The 23,452-nt window shown below is 46.4% G+C and overlaps 1 protein-coding gene across 1 annotated transcript in view; it reads left to right on the top strand.

The window, feature by feature from the left end:
• csmd2 (CUB and Sushi multiple domains 2) overlaps positions 1-23,452 on the top strand; it is an 899,615-nt gene that overhangs the window by 736,271 nt on the left and 139,892 nt on the right. Inside the window, exon 45 of the mRNA XM_071373664.1 lies at positions 2,597-2,785. Within this exon, the coding sequence (XP_071229765.1) occupies positions 2,597-2,785 (189 nt within the window). The remainder of the gene's footprint in view (positions 1-2,596; positions 2,786-23,452) is intronic.

The raw sequence follows: 23,452 nt of genomic DNA, 5'->3' as shown, positions 1-23,452 counted from the left end.
TGAGATGGAGCTGCCTTGGGAAAAACTCGTGGGTTTGACAACCGACGGAGCACCTGCGATGTGTGGACACAGGAGCGGACTGGTGGCGAAGATACGGGAAAAGATGCAAGAGGAAAACGCGACAGGTGAGCTGACAGCTTATCATTGTATCATACACCAGGAAGCGTTGTGCGGTAAAGCCTTGAAAATGGAGCATGTAATGAGCATCATCACGCGCACAGTTAACTTTATCAGAGCCAAAGGTTTGAATCACCGCCAGTTCAAGGCATTTCTGACGGAGTTAGAAACGGAGCATGGTGATTTGCCTTATCACACAGAGGTGCGATGGCTAAGCCAGGGAAAGGTGCTTCAAAGATGTTTCGAGCTTCGTGAGGAGATTTGTCTGTTCTTGGACAGCAAAGGGAAAGACACAACACAACTCCGAGACGAAATGTTTCTGTGTGAAATGGCTTTTCTGTGTGACATTACGAGTCATCTGAATGCAATGAACTTGCAGCTGCAGGGTCGGGATCATGTCATCTCTGATATGTACAGTACAGTGAAGGCATTTAAAACCAAACTGACTCTGTGGGAGACGCAGATGCGGAAAGAAAATTTGAGCCACTTTCCCAGCTGCCAGACCATGAAAGAGAAGCTCTCTACCAGTGCGTTCCCGAGCGCACAGTTGGCTGATAAAATAGGTATGCTTGCCGCTGACTTTCGACGCCGATTTGCTGACTTTGAAGCACAAAAAAGCAGGTTGGAACTGCTCGGTAACCCATTTGCTGTTGACGTGGAAAGCTCACCACCAAACCTCCAAATGGAGTTGATTGACCTCCAATGCAATGATGCACTGAGGGCAAAATATGCGGCAGTGGGTGCTGCGGAGTTCGCCCGTTTCCTCCCCGACACAATGCCCCAGCTGCGCATCCAGGCTGCTCAAACGTTGTCTATGTTTGGCAGCACATACCTGTGTGAACAACTGTTTTCTTTGATGAACCTGAACAAAACATCACACAGAAGTCGACTTACTGCTGAACACCTCCACTCAATTCTGAGGATTTCTTCAGCTCAGAGCCTTACCCCGAACATTGATGAACTTGTGGAAAAGATGGGACACCACCAAGTATCACCCTCAACCTCAAACAAGTGAACATTACTGTGCAATCACATATTTAGAGTTTTTACTCAGTTCAAGTTTAAAAGTTAAAGTTTAATATTTGTTTTCACTGCATGTTACTTCTCCTTAAACAAAGTGTTGTTTTTGATTAATAGATTTTTGCACTTTATTTTATTGTATTTCAATCCAATTATATTTTAAAAATATTTCAGTTGAGTGGATGATAGAAAATTGCTATTATTGTTTTTTTCTTTGAAGTAAATTTAGCCCACTTTTGCTAAAATAGAAAATATAGGCTACTGATGGTGCCTTGAATACCGGTTTCTTTCATTTAATGTTCATGTTATGGGGATTTTTATATAAAGGAAATTTGTCTTTTGTGTCTGTTGAAAATTAAAGATTACTGACAGAGCCATAAGAAAATATTGCTTTATTTATCTGATCATATTGGAATATATTTGTTAGGTTTTCAGTAGGTTCAATTAGGTTCACTAGACTATATGCGTCATTTAAAAAATTTTCAATGAACATTCGAACAGTCCGGCCCTCGGCTTGTAGCTAAATTTTTTATTTGGCCCTCCGTCCATTTGACTTTGACACCCCTGTTGTACAGTATATTATCACTGTCGTTGTACAGTTGATTATCACTGTCGTTGTACAGTTGATTATCACTGTCGTTGTACAGTATATAATCACCGTCGTTGTACAGTTGATTATCACCGTCGTTGTTCAGTATATTATCACTGTCGTTGTACAGTATATTATCACTGTCGTTGTACAGTTGATTATCACTGTCGTTGTACAGTATATTATCACTGTCGTTGTACAGTATATTATCACTGTCGTTGTACAGTTGATTATCACTGTCGTTGTACAGTATATTATCACTGTCGTTGTACAATATATTATCACTGTCGTTGTACAGTTTATTATCACTGTCGTTGTACAGTTGATTATCACTGTCGTTGTACAGTATATTATCACTGTCGTTGTACAGTATATTATCCCTGTCGTTGTACAGTTGATTATCACTGTCGTTGTACAGTATATTATCACTGTCGTTGTACAGTTGATTATCTCTGTCGTTGTACAGTTGATTATCTCTGTCGTTGTACAGTATATTATCACTGTCGTTGTACAGTTGATTATCACTGTCGTTGTTCAGTATATTATCACTGTCGTTGTACAGTATATTATCTCTGTCGTTGTACAGTTGATTTTCAGTGTTTTGACCAACTATTGTTTCAGTGTTTATTCACAATATCATATGTCAGCCCTCCCCCTAACAACCTTCTCATAATATTAACAATGTTATCACCAACTTTTGAAACGTCTCAGACTTTTAAACATAATAGTTGTTACTTTGTTTATTCACAGCAGCGTATTGCAGCCCAGCTAGCAAACTGTGGAAACTTTTCTGATTTATTCAGAATATTTAAATGTTGTTTTCAGTTGTTGTTGTTGTTTCATTAAATACGGTTGTTTGTTTATTCACAGCGGCGTACTGCAGCCCACCTAACAACCCTCTCAACGGAACGGTCCACAGTCAGACCGGCACCAAGCTAGGCAGTACCCTGCGCTTCAGCTGTGACCAGGGCTTTCGTCTGATTGGCCAGAGCAGTGCCACCTGCACCCGCACCCCCCAGGGGATTTACATATGGAACGCCCCCGTACCGCTCTGCCAAGGTAAGGACATGAACCACAGGGAATATACATACAGTATGGAACGCCCCCGTACCGCTCTGCCAAGGTAAAGACATGAACCACAGGGAATATACATACAGTATGGAACGCCCCCGTACCGCTCTGCCAAGGTAAAGACATGAACCACAGGGAATATACATACAGTATGGAACGCCCCCGTACCGCTCTGCCAAGGTAAGGACATGAACCACAGGGAATATACATACAGTATGGAACGCCCCCGTACCGCTCTGCCAAGGTAAAGACATGAACCACAGGGAATATACATACAGTATGGAACGCCCCCGTACCGCTCTGCCAAGGTAAGGACATGAACCACAGGGAATATACATACAGTATGGAACGCCCCCGTACCGCTCTGCCAAGGTAAGGACATGAACCACAGGGAATATACATACAGTATGGAACGCCCCCGTACCGCTCTGCCAAGGTAAGGACATGAACCACAGGGAATATACATACAGTATGGAACGCCCCCGTACCGCTCTGCCAAGGTAAGGACATGAACCACAGGGAATATACATACAGTATGGAACGCCCCCGTACCACTCTGCCAAGGTAAGGACATGAACCACAGGGAATATACATACAGTATGGAACGCCCCCGTACCGCTCTGCCAAGGTAAGGACATGAACCACAGGGAATATACATACAGTATGGAACGCCCCCGTACCGCTCTGCCAAGGTAAGGACATGAACCACAGGGAATATACATACAGTATGGAACGCCCCCGTACCGCTCTGCCAAGGTAAGGACATGAACCACAGGGAATATACATACAGTATGGAACGCCCCCGTACCGCTCTGCCAAGGTAAGGACATGAACCACAGGGAATATACATACAGTATGGAACGCCCCCGTACCGCTCTGCCAAGGTAAAGACATGAACCACAGGGAATATACATACAGTATGGAACGCCCCCGTACCGCTCTGCCAAGGTAAAGACATGAACCACAGGGAATATACATACAGTATGGAACGCCCCCGTACCGCTCTGCCAAGGTAAAGACATGAACCACAGGGAATATACATACAGTATGGAACGCCCCCGTACCGCTCTGCCAAGGTAAAGACATGAACCACAGGGAATATACATACAGTATGGAACGCCCCCGTACCGCTCTGCCAAGGTAAAGACATGAACCACAGGGAATATACATACAGTATGGAACGCCCCCGTACCGCTCTGCCAAGGTAAGGACATGAACCACAGGGAATATACATACAGTATGGAACGCCCCCGTACCGCTCTGCCAAGGTAAGGACATGAACCACAGGGAATATACATACAGTATGGAACGCCCCCGTACCGCTCTGCCAAGGTAAGGACATGAACCACAGGGAATATACATACAGTATGGAACGCCCCCGTACCGCTCTGCCAAGGTAAAGACATGAACCACAGGGAATATACATACAGTATGGAACGCCCCCGTACCGCTCTGCCAAGGTAAAGACATGAACCACAGGGAATATACATACAGTATGGAACGCCCCCGTACCGCTCTGCCAAGGTAAGGACATGAACCACAGGGAATATACATACAGTATGGAACGCCCCCGTACCGCTCTGCCAAGGTAAGGACATGAACCACAGGGAATATACATACAGTATGGAACGCCCCCGTACCGCTCTGCCAAGGTAAGGACATGAACCACAGGGAATATACATACAGTATGGAACGCCCCCGTACCGCTCTGCCAAGGTAAGGACATGAACCACAGGGAATATACATACAGTATGGAACGCCCCCGTACCGCTCTGCCAAGGTAAGGACATGAACCACAGGGAATATACATACAGTATGGAACGCCCCCGTACCGCTCTGCCAAGGTAAGGACATGAACCACAGGGAATATACATACAGTATGGAACGCCCCCGTACCGCTCTGCCAAGGTAAGGACATGAACCACAGGGAATATACATACAGTATGGAACGCCCCCGTACCGCTCTGCCAAGGTAAGGACATGAACCACAGGGAATATACATACAGTATGGAACGCCCCCGTACCGCTCTGCCAAGGTAAGGACATGAACCACAGGGAATATACATACAGTATGGAACGCCCCCGTACCGCTCTGCCAAGGTAAGGACATGAACCACAGGGAATATACATACAGTATGGAACGCCCCCGTACCGCTCTGCCAAGGTAAGGACATAAACCACAGGGAATATACATACAGTATGGAACGCCCCCGTACCTCTCTGCCAAGGTAAGGACATGAACCACATGGAATATACATACAGTATGGAACGCCCCCGTACCGCTCTGCCAAGGTAAGGACATGAACCACAGGGAATATACATACAGTATGGAACGCCCCCGTACCGCTCTGCCAAGGTAAGGACATGAACCACAGGGAATATACATACAGTATGGAACGCCCCCGTACCGCTCTGCCAAGGTAAGGACATGAACCACAGGGAATATACATACAGTATGGAACGCCCCCGTACCGCTCTGCCAAGGTAAGGACATGAACCACAGGGAATATACATACAGTATGGAACGCCCCCGTACCGCTCTGCCAAGGTAAGGACATAAACCACAGGGAATATACATACAGTATGGAACGCCCCCGTACCGCTCTGCCAAGGTAAGGACATGAACCACAGGGAATATACATACAGTATGGAACGCCCCAGTACCGCTCTGCCAAGGTAAGGACATGAACCACAGGGAATATACATACAGTATGGAACGCCCCCGTACTGCTCTGCCAAGGTAAGGACATGAACCACAGGGAATATACATACAGTATGGAACGCCCCCGTACTGCTCTGCCAATATATATGGAATTTGTCCCAATACTTTTTGTTCCCTATAATGGGGAGACTTTGTACAAAAGTCATTTATAAACAGTTCGGAAAGTATTCAGACCCCTTGACTTTTTCCACATTTTGTTACGCTACACCCTTATTCTAAAATGTATCAAATAAATCCTCATCAATTTATACACAACCCCATAGAGACAAAGTGAAAACAAATGTATTAAAAATATTAAACTTATATTAAACAAATAACTTACTTGATGATTCTACAGTTGTGGCCAAAAGTTTTGAGAATGACACAAATATTAATTTTCACAAAGTTTGCTGAACAGTGTGAGTGAGCCCACTCCCTTGGCTGAGAAGTAACCCCACACATGAATGGTCTCAGGATGCTTTACTCTTGGCATGACACAGGACTGATGGTAGCGCTCACTTTCTCTTCTCCGGGCAAGCTTTTTTTCCGGATTACCCTATTCAATCGGAAAGGGGATTCATCAGAGAAAAGGACTTTACCCCAGTCCTCAGCAGTCCAATCCCTGTACCTTTTGCAGAGTATCAGTCTTTCCCTGATGTTTTTCCTGGAGAGAAGTGGCTTCTTTGCTGCCCTTCTTGACACCAGGCCATCCTCCAAAAGTCTTCGCCTCACTGTGCGTGCAGATGCACTCACACCTGCCTGCTGCCATTCCTAAGCAAGCTCTGTACTGGTGGTGCCCCGATCCTGCAGCTGAATCAACTTTAGGAGACGGTCCTGGCGCTTGCTGGACTTTCTTGGGCGCCCTGAAGCCTTCTTCACAACAATTGAACCGCTCTCCTTGAAGTTCTTGATGATCCGATAAATGGTTGATTTAGGTGCAATCTTATTGGCAGCAATTTCCTTGCTTGTGAAGTCCTTTTTGTGCAACGCAATGATGACGGCACGTGTTTCCTTGCAGGTAACCATGGTTGACAGAGGAAGAACAATGATTCCAAGCACCACCCTCCTTTTGAAGCTTCTAGTCTGTTATTCGAACTCAATCAGCATGACAGAGTGATCTCCAGCCTTGTCCTCGTCAACACTAACACCTGTGTTAACAAGAGAATCACTGACATGATGTCAGTTGTTGTCACGGTCATCGTAAGGAGGAGACCAAGGCGCAGCGTGATAAGAGTACATAACTCTTTTAATGAACGAAGAATACTTAACAAACTAACAAAACAACGAACCGTGAAGCAATATGTCTAGTGCTGCTGTGACTCAGTTTTGAGTCTGTCTTGTAAAATGCTTTAAAGATTTGAGAAGGATGAGTTTGGTGTACAGTACAGGTGCGTGGATGAGTTTGGTGTACAGTACAGGTGTGTGGATGAGTTTGGTGTACAGTACAGGTGTGAGGATGAGTTTGGTGTACAGTACAGGTGTGAGGATGAGTTTGGTGTACAGTTTGGTGTACAGTACAGGTGTGTGGATGAGTTTGGTGTACAGTACAGGTGTGAGGATGAGTTTGGTGTACAGTACAGGTGTGTGGATGAATTTGGTGTACAGTACAGGTGTGAGGATGAGTTTGGTGTACAGTACAGGTGTGAGGATGAGTTTGGTGTACAGTACAGGTGTGTGGATGAGTTTGGTGTACAGTACAGGTGTGAGGCTGAGTTTGGTGTACAGTACAGGTGTGTGGATGAGTCTTGATCTATAGCCATTATCCTTCCTGCCGTCTTAATCGAGCCCTGGAGTCTTAACTTGGTCTTGCACACTTCACAAACACGCATTTCAGACCAAAGGACAACACACTCTGCAGGACAGATGTATAGAACATTTGTAAGATACTGCGATTGAAAAACAAACAAAAAACTCTGTTGCAACTTCCAGGCCGTCGGCGCCGCCCAGTCAGAGCCGCCCAGTCAGAGCCGCCCAGTCAGTGGACTCAAAACAGTCGTGGAGGTCTTCAGTCTCTTCAGGAGTGTATCATATTGCTCCTGTCCTCCTCCCGTCCTCCATCCCCCTCCTCCTCACCTCCTCCCCCCCTCCTCCTCTCCTCCTCCTGTCCTCCTCTCCCCCGTCCTCCTCCCCCCTTCTCTCCTCCTCCCCCCCATCCTCTCCTCCTCCTGTCCTCCTCCCCCCTCCTCCCCCCTCCTCCTCTCCTCCTCATGTCCTCCTCCTGACCTCCTCCTCCTCTCCTCCTCATGTCCTCCTCCTGTCCTCCTCCCCCACTCCTCCTGTCCTCCTCCCCCCTTCTCCTGTCCTCCTCATGTCCTCCTCCCCCCTCTCCTCCTCCTGTCCTCCCCCCCCCCTCCCCCCTCCTCCCCCCTTCTCCTGTCCTCCTCCCCCCTCCTCCTCTCCTCCTCATGTCCTCCTCCTGTCCTCCTCCCCCTCTCCTCCTGTCCTCCTACCCCTCTCCTCCTGTCCTCCTCCTGTCCTCCTCCTGGTACTGGTAAATGTTCAGATAGAGACGTTAAAGTGTCCCAGGATCAGCTTTGCTGCTTCAGGTGTTTTCCGCCTGGGATACAAGGTCATGAATCAATAGGGCTCAAAGGTAGTGCACTATAAAGGAAATAGCCTGCCACTTGGGATTCACACCAAGTGTATTATACAGACAGTTTTCGGGTGTTCGGTATTCAGGTGTGAATGGAGGGGGCTATGTAGACAATAAAGAGTCAACCTGATTTATTTCCCATGGCAGGTAGTTCGGCCGTAGGTTTTAGAGCAAGAAGTTCAATATCTTTAGTACAGACCCTGGGCTTAGTTTTAATATGGGCAGGACTGTAATATTTCTCGTTGATGAATGCACAAATTCCACCGTCTTTTCTCTTACCAGAGTTGATGTTTCGGTCCATGCTAACGATGGTGTAGCCATCCAGCTACACAGCGGAGTAGAGATCCTGTTCCGTAAGCCAGGTCCCAGGTCCCAGGTCCCAGGTCCCAGGTCTCAGGTCTCAGATGGACAGGTCTCAGGTCTCAGGTGGACAGGTCTCAGGTCTCAGGTCTCAGGTCTCAGGTGGACAGGTCTCAGGTCTCAGGTCTCAGGTCTCAGATGGACAGGTCTGGCAGGGTACTAGCCCGTAACTCCTCATTCTAATTCCCTACGCTTTCTACATGGCCATGCATAATAGATGGAAGAGGTTTTCTGAAGGGATGTTTTTTTAAATCCGATTCCTAATTCCTCCTCTTCTGCCAGGCTTCCTTGGTTTTATATGCCTTTTATTGGGAACATGTTGTATTGATTGTGGTGTTCCATTGCAGTGTGGACTTGCAGCAAAGGGTCGGAGATTAAGCAGGACATCCCTTGTGTATGATATCTGCGGTTGCGGATCGCTGTACCTTTTGACTGTTAGGTCGACAGCTTGTTAAAACTAACCGTCAACGTACTGCTTTTTGCCTCATTATTATTTTTTATTATTTTTTATTTTTTATTTCTCCTTTATCTAACCGGGTAGGCCAGTTGAGAACAAGTTCTCATTTACAACTGCGACCTGCGATTTATTAGCTATACGATTTAATAACACTCAAATTTGAGTTGGTTGAGGCGAATCGCAACTTTAAAACACTTCAAAAGAACAAACACGGAAGGGACCATGTTGCTGTAAGAACAGACGCCACAAACGCAAGTACTTCCCTTTAAATATTGATCGTTCTGATGGGGGTAGTAGCCGTTCAGGGTCATGTTCGTTCCAGACCTGGTGCGTCGATACTGCTGACTGTGCTAATGTTGGAAGATTAGTGTATATAGAACTATACCAGGGAGAATAGTGTAGGCTGTACCCTCGTCTATTACCTGCACTAACCATGTAGCTGTGTGATGTCACAGCTAAGTGTAGGCTGTACCCTCGACTATTACCTGCACTAACCATGGAGCTGTGTGATGTCACAGTAGGCTGTACCCTCGTCTATTACCTGCACTAACCATGGAGCTGTGTGATGTCACAGTAGGCTGTACCCTCGTCTATTACCTGCACTAACCATGGAGCTGTGTGATGTCACAGTAGGCTGTACCCTCGTCTATTACCTGCACTAACCATGGAGCTGTGTGATGTCACAGTAGGCTGTACCCTCGTCTATTACCTGCACTAACCATGGAGCTGTGTGATGTCACAGTAGGCTGTACCCTCGTCTATTACCTGCACTAACCATGTAGCTGTGTGATGTCACAGTAGGCTGTACCCTCGTCTATTACCTGCACTAACCATGGAGCTGTGTGATGTCACAGTAGGCTGTACCCTCGTCTATTACCTGCACTAACCATGTAGCTGTGTGACGTCACAGTAGGCTGTACCCTCGTCTATTACCTGCACTGACCATGGAGCTGTGTGATATCACAGTAGGCTGTACCCACGTCTATTACCTGCACTGACCATGGAGCTGTGTGATGTCACAGCTAAGTGTAGGCTGTACCCTCGTCTATTACCTGCACTGACCATGGAGCTGTGTGATGTCACAGTAGGCTGTACACTCGTCTATTACCTGCACTGACCATGGAGCTGTGTGATGTCACAGTAGGCTGTACCCTCGTCTATTACCTGCACTGACCATGGAGCTGTGTGATGACACAGTAGGCTGTACCCTCGTCTATTACCTGCACTGACCATGGAGCTGTGTGATGTCACAGTAGGCTGTACCCTCATCTATTACCTGCACTAACCATGGAGCTGTGTGATGTCACAGTAGGCTGTACCCTCGTCTATTACCTGCACTAACCATGGAGCTGTGTGATGTCACAGTAGGCTGTACCCTCGTCTATTACCTGCACTAAACATGGAGCTGTGTGATGACACAGTAGGCTGTACCCTCGTCTATTACCTGCACTGACCATGGAGCTGTGTGATGTCACAGTAGGCTGTACCCTCGTCTATTACCTGCACTGACCATGGAGCTGTGTGATGTCACAGTAGGCTGTACCCTCGTCTATTACCTGCACTAACCAGAGAGCTGTGTGATGTCCCAGCTAAGTGTAGGCTGTACCCTCGTCTATTACCTGCACTAACCATGGAGCTGTGTGATGACACAGTAGGCTGTACCCTCGTCTGTTACCTGTACTAACCATGGAGCTGTGTGATGACACAGTAGGCTGTACCCTCGTCTGTTACCTGTACTAACCATGGAGCTGTGTGATGACACAGTAGGCTGTACCCTCGTCTATTACCTGTACTAACCATGGAGCTGTGTGATGACACAGTAGGCTGTACCCTCGTCTGTTACCTGTACTAACCATGGAGCTGTGTGATGACACAGTAGGCTGTACCCTCGTCTGTTACCTGTACTAACCATGGAGCTGTGTGATGACACAGTAGGCTGTACCCTCGTCTATTACCTGCACTGACCATGGAGCTGTGTGATGTCACAGTAGGCTGTACCCTCGACTATTACCTGCACTAACCATGGAGCTGTGTGATGTCACAGTAGGCTGTACCCTCGTCTATTACCTGCACTGACCATGGAGCTGTGTGATGACACAGTAGGCTGTACCCTCATCTATTACCTGCACTAACCATGGAGCTGTGTGATGTCACAGTAGGCTGTACCCTCGTCTATTACCTGCACTAACCATGGAGCTGTGTGATGTCACAGTAGGCTGTACCCTCGTCTATTACCTGCACTAACCATGGAGCTGTGTGATGTCACAGTAGGCTGTACCCTCGTCTATTACCTGCACTGACCATGGAGCTGTGTGATTACAAGTATTGCGCCATGCGTCAGGTTTAAGCTGTTACAGCTTGGTCTGCACTTCTCGCCATAACATTTTAATTAGCCTACATGTCTTTTTTTGTATTATTAACTGTTACTAATGATCCTCAGCAACAACCACACGGCCGTGACGGCGTTTAGAGAGGAAGCAAATGGAGGCAAACTAAAACAATGTAATGATCATCTAGGCTATACCAACTGACGGGAACTAACTGTACATTGGGCTTCCGAGTGGCGCAGCGGTCCAAGGCACTGCATCTCAGTGCTAGACGAGTCACTACAGACCCTGGTTCAGCGGTCTAAGACACTGCATCTCAGTGCTAGAGGCGCCACTACAGACCCTGGTTCAGCGGTCTAAGAGGAGTCACTACAGACCCTGGTTCAGCGGTCTAAGGCACTGCATCTCAGTGCTAGAGGAGTCACTACAGACCCTGGTTCAGCGGTCTAAGACACTGCATCTCAGTGCTAGAGGCGTCACTACAGACCCTGGTTCAGCGGTCTAAGAGGAGTCACTACAGACCCTGGTTCAGCGGTCTAAGGCACTGCATCTCAGTGCTAGAGGAGTCACTACAGACCCTGGTTCAGCGGTCTAAGACACTGCATCTCAGTGCTAGAGGCGTCACTACAGACCCTGGTTCAGCGGTCTAAGCCACTGCATCTCAGTGCTAGAGGAGTCACTACAGACCCTGGTTCAGCGGTCCAAGGCACTGCATCTCAGTGCTAGAGGCGTCACTACAGACCCTGGTTCAGCGGTCTAAGACACTGCATCTCAGTGCTAGAGGCGTCACTACAGACCCTGGTTCAGCGGTCTAAGGCACTGCATCTCAGTGCTAGAGGAGTCACTACAGACCCTGGTTCAGCGGTCTAAGACACTGCATCTCAGTGCTAGAGGAGTCACTACAGACCCTGGTTCAGCGGTCTAAGACACTGCATCTCAGTGCTAGAGGAGTCACTACAGACCCTGGTTCAGTGTTCTAAGGCACTGCATCTCAGTGCTAGAGGAGTCACTACAGACCCTGGTTCAGCGGTCTAAGACACTGCATCTCAGTGCTAGAGGAGTCACTACAGACCCTGGTTCAGCGGTCTAAGGCACTGCATCTCAGTGGTAGAGGCGTCACTACAGACCCTGGTTCAGCGGTCTAAGACACTGCATCTCAGTGCTAGAGGAGTCACTACAGACCCTGGTTCAGCGGTCTAAGGCACTGCATCTCAGTCCTGGAGGCGTCACTACAGACACCCTGGTTTGATTCTAGTCTGCATCACAACCGGCCGTGATTGGGAGTCCCGTAGGGCGGCGCACAATTGGCCCAGTGTCGTTCCGGTTTGGCCGTCATTGTAAATAAAGAATTTGTTATTAACTGACTTGCCAAGTTAAATAAAGGTTAAATAAAACAAAATAAAAATTGACAGTTGAATATGTGTGGTTTTTAGGACTTCTGACCGTCCATACTGATAGTGGTTCCTATTTAACACGATAGAAAAAGAAAAGTCAGGGTAGTCTTTAATTAAGACATTAAAGTTAAAAGGCTGTACAAATTAAATGCTTTATAATTGCACAGCATTTCATCAACTTCACTGTGAGAGAGGTGACATGCTTCAGTTTGCTGCCATATGACTCATGTCACCTTTGTCTCCAGCGATCATCAGGTAAATTAGGTCTAAAACACGCGTCCTTTGTTTATTCCACATCTTATAACATATCACTAATTTACCCAGCTCTGATCAATAGCTCTGATCAATAGCTCTGATCAATAGCTCTGATCAATATCTCTGATCAATAGCTCTGATCAATATCTCTGATCAATAGCTCTGATCAATAGCTCTGATCAATAGCTCTGATCAATAGCTCTGATTAATAGCTCTGATCAATATCTCTGATCAATAGCTCTGATCAATATATCTTATTAATAGCTCTGATCAATATCTCTGATCAATAGCTCTGATCAATAGCTCTGATCAACAGCTCTGATCAATAGCTCTGATCAATAGCTCTGATCAATAGCTCTGATTAATAACTCTGATCAATAACTATGATCAATATATCTGATCAATAGCTCTGATTAATAATTCTGATCAATAACTCTGATCAATATCTCTGATCAAGTTGTAAATGACAGTGTATGGAGAACGGTGTAATTTCTATCAGGAAAAATAAAGTAGCTGCTTTTTCCGCTTGGAACCGAGGAACCGGCAGGTTCACTAGGCCTCATTCTTGGTTTCCTCGTGCACAAAGGTGGTGGAAATATGAGGTTGAATTAAATCAATGTCAGAATATAACGTATCGGTAGACACATTTATTCTATCTCCACCCCAAACGAATAGCGGGTGAATAGCAATGGTATTCTCATGCTCATGTTGAAAGGTCAGAATTTACGTAGACAGAGAAGAGCATATAAAGGAAATTACATTCCATTTATATAAGCTTAACTCTGGTCGGAATTCCCCCCCATGCTACAGTGGCAAGAAAAAGTATGTGAACCTTTTGGAATTATCTGGATTTCTGCATAAATCGGTCACCAAATTTGATCTGATCTTCATCTAGGTCACTATAATAGACAAACACAGTCTGCTTAAACTAATAACACACAAATTATTGTAATTTTCTTGTCTATATAGAATACATCATTTAAACATTCAAAGTGTATATTGGAAAAAGTATGTGAACCCCTAGGCTAATGACTTCTCCAGAAGCTAATTGGAGTCAGGGGTCAGCTAACCTAGAGTCCAATCAATGAGACGAGATTGGAGATGTTGGTTAGAGCTGCCTTGCCCTATAAAAAACACTCACAAAATTTGAGTTTGCTATTCACAAGAAGCATTTCCTGATGTGAACCATGCCTCGAACAAAAGAGATCTCAGAAGACCCAAGATTAAGAATTGTTAACTTGCATAAAGCTGTAAAGGGTTACAAAAGTATCTCAAAAAGCCTTGATGTTCATCAGTCCACTGTAAGACAGATTGTCTTTAAATGAAGAAAGTTCAGCACTGTTGCTACTCTCCCTAGGAGGGGTCGCCCTGCAAAGATGACTGCAAGAGCACAGTGCAGAATGCTCAGTGAGGTTAAGAAGAATCCTAGAGTGTCAGCTAAAGACTTACAGAAATCTCTGGAACATGCTAACATCTCTGTTGACGAGTCTACGTTACGTAAAACACTAAACAAGAATGGTGTTCATGGGAGGACACCACAGAAGAAGCCACTGCTGTCCAAAAAAAAACATAGCTGTACGTCTGAAGTTCGCAAAAGAGCACCTGGATGTTCCACAGCGCTACTGGTAAAATATTCTGTGGACAGATGAAACTACAGTCGAGTTGTTTGGAAGGAACACACAACACTATGTGTGGAGAAAAAAAGGCACAGCACACCAACATCAAAACCTCATCCCACTGTAAAGTATGGTGGGGCTGCTTTGCTGCCTCAGGGCCTGGACAGCTTGCTATCATCGACGGAAAAATGAATTCAAGTTTATCAAGACATTTTGCAGGAGAATGTAAGGCTATCTGTCCGCCAATTGAAGCTCAACAGAAGTTGGGTGATGCAACAGGACAACGACCCAAAACACAGAAGTAAATCAACAACTGAGTGGCTTCAACAGATGAAAGTGCCCACTGGAGTGGCCCAGTCAGAGTCCTGACCTCAACCCGATTGAGATGCTGTGGCATGACCTCGAGAGCAGTTCACACCAAACATCCCAACAATATTGCTGAACTGAAACAGTTTTGTAAAGAGGAATTGTCCAAAATTCCTCCTGACTACAGAAAACGTTTGGTTGAGGTTATTGCTGCCAAAGAAGGGTCAACAAGTTATTCAATCCAGGGGTTCACATACTTTTTCCACTCTGCACTGTGAATGTTTACACGGTGTGTTCAATAAAGACATGAAAACATATAATTGTTTTTGTGTTATTAGTTTAAGCAGACTGTGTTTGTCTATTGTTGTGACTTTAGATGAAGATCAGATCAAATTTGATGCCCAATTTATGCAGAAATCCAGGTAATTCCAAAGGGTTCACATATTTTTTCTTGACACTGTAGATTACTTTCCGGGACACTTTCAAAATCTCTCATTCTGCTGTATAGAACTGTTCATGTTAAGGCTTCTAATGTATTGATGGTGGTGTGGGGATCCTCTAACGTATTGATGGTGGTGTGGGGATCCTCTAACGTATTGATGGTGGTGTGGGGATCCTCTAATGTATTGATGGTGGTGTGGGGATCCTCTAATGTATTGATGGTGGTGTGGGGATCCTCTAACGTATTGATGGTGGTGTGGGGATCCTCTAATGTATTGATGGAGGTGTGGGGATCCTCTAATGTATTGATGGAGGTGAGGGGATCCTCTAACGTATTGATGGTGGTGTGGGGATCCTCTAATGTATTGATGGAGGTGTGGGGATCCTCTAATGTATTGATGGTGGTGTGGGGATCCTCTAATGTATTGATGGTGGTGTGGGGATCCTCTAACGTATTGATGGTGGTGTGGGGATCCTCTAACGTATTGATGGTGGTGTGGGGATCCTCTAATGTATTGATGGTGGTTTGGGGATCCTCTAATGTATTGATGGTGGTGTGGGGATCCTCTAATGTATTGATGGTGGTGTGGGGATCCTCTAATGTATTGATGGTGGTGTGGGGATCCTCTAATGTATTGATGGTGGTTTGGGGATCCTCTAATGTATTGATGGTGGTGTGGGGATCCTCTAATGTATTGATGGTGGTGTGGGGATCCTCTAATGTATTGATGGTGGTGTGGGGATCCTCTAATGTATTGATGGTGGTGTGGGGATCCTCTAATGTATTGATGGAGGTGTGGGGATCCTCTAATGTATTGATGGTGGTGTGGGGATCCTCTAATGTATTGATGGTGGTTTGGGGATCCTCTAATGTATTGATGGTGGTGTGGGGATCCTCTAATGTATTGATGGTGGTGTGGGGATCCTCTAATGTATTGATGGTGGTGTGGGGATCCTCTAATGTAATGATGGTGGTGTGGGGATCCTCTAATGTATTGATGGTGGTGTGGGGATCCTCTAATGTATTGATGGTGGTGTGGGGATCCTCTAATGTATTGATGGTGGTGTGGGGATCCTCTAATGTATTGATGGTGGTGTGGGGATCCTCTAATGTATTGATGGTGGTGTGGGGATCCTCTAATGTATTGATGGTGGTGTGGGGATCCTCTAATGTATTGATGGTGGTGTGGGGATCCTCTAATGTATTGATGGTGGTGTGGGGATCCTCTAATGTATTGATGGTGGTGTGGGGATCCTCTAATGTATTGGAGGTGTGGGGATCCTCTAATGTATTGATGGTGGTGTGGGGATCCTCTAATGTATTGGAGGTGTGGGGATCCTCTAATGTATTGATGGAGGTGTGGGGATCCTCTAATGTATTGATGGTGGTGTGGGGATCCTCTAATGTATTGATGGTGGTGTGGGGATCCTCTAACGTATTGATGGTGGTGTGGGGATCCTCTAATGTATTGACGGTGGTGAGGGGATCCTCTAATGTATTGATGGTGGTGTGGGGATCCTCTAATGTATTGATGGTGGTGTGGGGATCCTCTAATGTATTGATGGTGGTGTGGGGATCCTCTAACGTATTGATGGTGGTGTGGGGATCCTCTAATGTATTGATGGAGGTGTGGGGATCCTCTAATGTATTGATGGTGGTGTGGGGATCCTCTAATGTATTGATGGTGGTGTGGGGATCCTCTAATGTATTGATGGTGGTGTGGGGATCCTCTAACGTATTGATGGTGGTGTGGGGATCCTCTAATGTATTGATGGAGGTGTGGGGATACTCTAATGTATTGATGGTGGTGTGGGGATCCTCTAATGTATTGATGGTGGTGTGGGGATCCTCTAATGTATTGATGGTGGTGTGGGGATCCTCTAATGTATTGATGGTGGTGTGGGGATCCTCTAATGTATTGATGGTGGTGTGGGGATCCTCTAACGTATTGATGGTGGTGTGGGGATTTTCTAATGTATTGATGGTGGTGTGGGGATCCTCTAATGTATTGATGGTGGTGTGGGGATCCTCTAATGTATTGGTGGTGGTGTGGGGATCCTCTAATGTATTGATGGTGGTGTGGGGGTCCTCTAATGTATTGATGGTGGTGTGGGGATCTTCTAATGTATTGATGGAGGTGTGGGGATCCTCTAATGTATTGGAGGTGGTGTGGGGATCCTCTAATGTATTGATGGTGGTGTGGGGATCCTCTAATGTATTGATGGTGGTGTGGGGATCCTCTAATGTATTGATGCAGGTGTGGGGATCCTCTAATGTATTGATGGAGGTGTGGGGATCCTCTAATGTATTGATGGTGGTGTGGGGATCCTCTAATGTGTTGATGGTGGTGTGGGGATCCTCTAATGTATTGATGGTGGTGTGGGGATCCTCTAATGTATTGATGGTGGTGTGGGGATCCTCTAATGTATTGATGGAGGTGTGGGGATCCTCTAACGTATTGATGGAGGTGTGGGGATCCTCTAATGTATTGATGGTGGTGTGGGGATCCTCTAATGCATTGATGGTGGTGTGGGGATCCTCTAATGTATTGATGGTGGTGTGGGGATCCTCTAATGTATTGATGGAGGTGTGGGGATCCTCTAATGTATTGATGGAGGTGTGGGGATCCTCTAATGTATTGATGGTGGTGTGGGGATCCTCTAACGTATTGATGGTGGTGTGGGGATCCTCTAATGTATTGATGGTGGTGTGGGGATCCTCTAATGTATTGATGGTGGTGTGGGGATCCTCTAATGTATTGATGGTGGTGAGGGGATCCTCTAATGTATTGATGGTGGTGTGGGGATCCTCTAATGTATTGATGGTGGTGTGGGGATCCTCTAATGTATTGATGGAGGTGTGGGGATCCTCTAATGTATTGATGGTGGTGTGGGGATCCTCTAATGTATTGATGGTGGTGTGGGGATCCTCTAATGTATTGATGGTGGTGTGGGGATCCTCTAATGTATTGATGGTGGTGAGGGGATCCTCTAATGTATTGACGGTGGTGTGGGGATCCTCTAATGTATTGATTCTGCTGTGGGGATCCTCTAACGTATTGATGGTGGTGTGGGGATCCTCTAATGTATTGATGGTGGTGTGGGGATCCTCTAATGTATTGATGGTGGTGTGGGGATCCTCTAACGTATTGATGGTGGTGAGGGGATCCTCTAATGTATTGATGGTGGTGTGGGGATCCTCTAATGTATTGATGGTGGTGTGGGGATCCTCTAATGTATTGATGGTGGTGTGGGGATCCTCTAATGTATTGATGGTGGTGTGGGGATCCTCTAATGTATTGATGGTGGTGTGGGGATCCTCTAATGTATTGATGGTGGTGTGGGGATCCTCTAATGTATTGATTCTGCTGTGGGGATCCTCTAACGTATTTATGGTGGTGTGGGGATCCTCTAATGTATTGATGGTGGTGTGGGGATCCTCTAATGTATTGATGGTGGTGTGGGGATCCTCTAATGTATTGATTCTGCTGTGGGGATCCTCTAATGTATTGATGGAGGTGTGGGGATCCTCTAATGTATTGATGGAGGTGTGGGGATCCTCTAATGTATTGATGGTGGTGTGGGGATCCTCTAATGTATTGATGGTGGTGTGGGGATCCTCTAATGTATTGATGGAGGTGTGGGGATCCTCTAATGTATTGATGGTGGTGTGGGGATCCTCTAATGTATTGGAGGTGTGGGGATCCTCTAATGTATTGATGGAGGTGTGGGGATCCTCTAACGTATTGATGGTGGTGTGGGGATCCTCTAATGTATTGATGGAGGTGTGGGGATCCTCTAATGTATTGACGGTGGTGTGGGGATCCTCTAATGTATTGATGGAGGTGTGGGGATCCTCTAATGTATTGATGGAGGTGTGGGGATCCTCTAATGTATTGATGGAGGTGTGGGGATCCTCTAATGTATTGATGGTGGTGAGGGGATCCTCTAATGTATTGATGGTGGTGTGGGGATCCTCTAACGTATTGATGGTGGTGTGGGGATCCTCTAATGTATTGATGGTGGTGTGGGGATCCTCTAATGTATTGATGGTGGTGTGGGGATCCTCTAATGTATTGATGGTGGTGTGGGGATCCTCTAATGTATTGATGGTGGTGTGGGGGTCCTCTAATGTATTGATGGTGGTGTGGGGATCTTCTAATGTATTGATGGAGGTGTGGGGATCCTCTAATGTATTGGAGGTGGTGTGGGGATATTCTAATGTATTGATGGTGGTGTGGGGATCCTCTAATGTATTGATGGAGGTGTGGGGATCCTCTAATGTATTGATGGAGGTGTGGGGATCCTCTAATGTATTGATGGTGGTGTGGGGATCCTCTAATGTGTTGATGGTGGTGTGGGGATCCTCTAATGTATTGATGGTGGTGTGGGGATCCTCTAATGTATTGATGGTGGTATGGGGATCCTCTAATGTATTGATGGAGGTGTGGGGATCCTCTAACGTATTGATGGAGGTGTGGGGATCCTCTAATGTATTGATGGTGGTGTGGGGATCCTCTAATGTATTGATGGTGGTGTGGGGATCCTCTAATGTATTGGAGGTGTGGGGATCCTCTAATGTATTGATGGTGGTGTGGGGATCCTCTAATGTATTGATGGTGGTGTGGGGATCCTCTAATGTATTGATGGTGGTGTGGGGATCCTCTAATGTATTGATGGTGGTGTGGGGATCCTCTAATGTATTGATGGTGGTGTGGGGATCCTCTAATGTATTGATGGTGGTGTGGGGATCCTCTAATGTATTGATGGAGGTGTGGGGATCCTCTAATGTATTGATGGTGGTGTGGGGATCCTCTAATGTATTGATGGTGGTGTGGGGATCCTCTAATGTATTGATGGTGGTGTGGGGATCCTCTAATGTATTGATGGTGGTGTGGGGATCCTCTAATGTATTGATGGTGGTGTGGGGATCCTCTAATGTATTGGAGGTGTGGGGATCCTCTAATGTATTGATGGTGGTGTGGGGATCCTCTAATGTATTGGAGGTGTGGGGATCCTCTAATGTATTGATGGAGGTGTGGGGATCCTCTAATGTATTGATGGTGGTGTGGGGATCCTCTAATGTATTGATGGTGGTGTGGGGATCCTCTAATGTATTGATGGTGGTGAGGGGATCCTCTAATGTATTGATTCTGCTGTGGGATCCTCTAACGTATTGATGGTGGTGTGGGGATCCTCTAATGTATTGACGGAGGTGTGGGGATCCTCTAATGTATTGATGGTGGTGTGGGGATCCTCTAACGTATTGATGGTGGTGTGGGGATCCTCTAATGTATTGATGGTGGTGAGGGGATCCTCTAATGTATTGATGGTGGTGTGGGGATCCTCTAATGTATTGATGGAGGTGTGGGGATCCTCTAACGTATTGCTGGTGGTTTGGGGATCCTCTAATGTATTGATGGTGGTGTGGGGATCCTCTAATGTATTGATGGTGGTGTGGGGATCCTCTAATGTATTGATTCTGCTGTGGGGATCCTCTAACGTATTGATGGTGGTGTGGGGATCCTCTAATGTATTGATGGTGGTGTGGGGATCCTCTAATGTATTGATGGTGGTGTGGGGATCCTCTAATGTATTGATGGAGGTGTGGGGATCCTCTAATGTATTGATGGAGGTGTGGGGATCCTCTAATGTATTGATGGTGGTGTGGGGATCCTCTAATGTATTGATGGTGGTGTGGGGATCCTCTAATGTATTGATGGAGGTGTGGGGATCCTCTAATGTATTGATGGTGGTGTGGGGATCCTCTAATGTATTGGAGGTGTGGGGATCCTCTAATGTATTGACGGAGGTGTGGGGATCCTCTAACGTATTGATGGTGGTGTGGGGATCCTCTAATGTACTGATGGAGGTGTGGGGATCCTCTAATGTATTGACGGTGGTGTGGGGATCCTCTAATGTATTGATGGGGGTGTGGGGATCCTCTAATGTATTGATGGAGGTGTGGGGATCCTCTAATGTATTGATGGAGGTGTGGGGATCCTCTAATGTATTGATGGTGGTGAGGGGATCCTCTAATGTATTGATGGTGGTGTGGGGATCATCTAATGTATTGATGGTGGTGTGGGGATCCTCTAACGTATTGATGGTGGTGTGGGGATCCTCTAATGTATTGATGGTGGTGTGGGGATCCTCTAATGTATTGATGGTGGTGTGGGGGTCCTCTAATGTATTGATGGTGGTGTGGGGATCTTCTAATGTATTGATGGAGGTGTGGGGATCCTCTAATGTATTGGAGGTGGTGTGGGGATCCTCTAATGTATTGATGGTGGTGTGGGGATCCTCTAATGTATTGATGGTGGTGTGGGGATCCTCTAATGTATTGATGGAGGTGTGGGGATCCTCTAATGTATTGATGGAGGTGTGGGGATCCTCTAATGTATTGATGGTGGTGTGGGGATCCTCTAATGTGTTGATGGTGGTGTGGGGATCCTCTAATGTATTGATGGTGGTGTGGGGATCCTCTAATGTATTGATGGAGGTGTGGGGATCCTCTAACGTATTGATGGAGGTGTGGGGATCCTCTAATGTATTGATGGTGGTGTGGGGATCCTCTAATGCATTGATGGTGGTGTGGGGATCCTCTAATGTATTGATGGAGGTGTGGGGATCCTCTAATGTATTGATGGTGGTGTGGGGATCCTCTAACGTATTGATGGTGGTGTGGGGATCCTCTAATGTATTGATGGTGGTGTGGGGATCCTCTAATGTATTGGAGGTGGTGTGGGGATCCTCTAATGTATTGATGGTGGTGTGGGGATCCTCTAATGTATTGGAGGTGTGGGGATCCTCTAATGTATTGATGGAGGTGTGGGGATCCTCTAATGTATTGATGGTGGTGTGGGGATCCTCTAATGTATTGATGGTGGTGTGGGGATCCTCTAATGTATTGATGGTGGTGTGGGGATCCTCTAATGTATTGGAGGTGGTGTGGGGATCCTCTAATGTATTGATGGAGGTGTGGGGATCCTCTAATGTATTGATGGTGGTGTGGGGATCCTCTAATGTATTGATGGTGGTGTGGGGATCCTCTAATGTAATGATGGTGGTGTGGGGATCCTCTAATGTATTGATGGTGGTGTGGGGATCCTCTAATGTATTGATGGTGGTGTGGGGATCCTCTAATGTATTGATGGTGGTGTGGGGATCCTCTAATGTATTGGAGGTGTGGGGATCCTCTAATGTATTGATGGTGGTGTGGGGATCCTCTAATGTATTGGAGGTGTGGGGATCCTCTAATGTATTGATGGAGGTGTGGGGATCCTCTAATGTATTGATGGTGGTGTGGGGATCCTCTAATGTATTGATGGTGGTGTGGGGATTTTCTAATGTATTGATGGTGGTGTGGGGATCCTCTAATGTATTGATGGTGGTGTGGGGATCCTCTAACGTATTGATGGTGGTGTGGGGATCCTCTAATGTATTGATGGAGGTGTGGGGATCTTCTAATGTATTGGAGGTGGTGTGGGGATCCTCTAATGTATTGATGGTGGTGTGGGGATCCTCTAATGTATTGATGGTGGTGTGGGGATCCTCTAATGTATTGATGGAGGTGTGGGGATCCTCTAATGTATTGATGGAGGTGTGGGGATCCTCTAATGTATTGATGGTGGTGTGGGGATCCTCTAATGTGTTGATGGTGGTGTGGGGATCCTCTAATGTATTGATGGTGGTGTGGGGATCCTCTAATGCATTGATGGTGGTGTGGGGATCCTCTAATGTATTGATGGAGGTGTGGGGATCCTCTAATGTATTGATGGTGGTGTGGGGATCCTCTAACGTATTGATGGTGGTGTGGGGATCCTCTAATGTATTGATGGTGGTGTGGGGATCCTCTAATGTATTGATGGTGGTGTGGGGATCCTCTAATGTATTGCTGGTGGTTTGGGGATCCTCTAATGTATTGGAGGTGGAGTGGGGATCCTCTAATGTATTGATGGTGGTGTGGGGATCCTCTAATGTATTGATGGTGGTGTGGGGATCCTCTAATGTATTGGAGGTGTGGGGATCCTCTAATGTGTTGATGGAGGTGTGGGGATCCTCTAATGTATTGATGGTGGTGTGGGGATCCTCTAATGTATTGATGGTGGTGTGGGGATCCTCTAATGTATTGATGGTGGTGTGGGGATCCTCTAATGTATTGATGGTGGTGTGGGGATCCTCTAATGTATTGATTCTGCTGTG

Source organism: Salvelinus alpinus, chromosome 29 (genome assembly GCF_045679555.1).
Source record: "Salvelinus alpinus chromosome 29, SLU_Salpinus.1, whole genome shotgun sequence".
NCBI lineage: Eukaryota > Metazoa > Chordata > Actinopteri > Salmoniformes > Salmonidae > Salvelinus > Salvelinus alpinus.
This window is presented reverse-complemented; position numbering and strand designations above follow the sequence as displayed.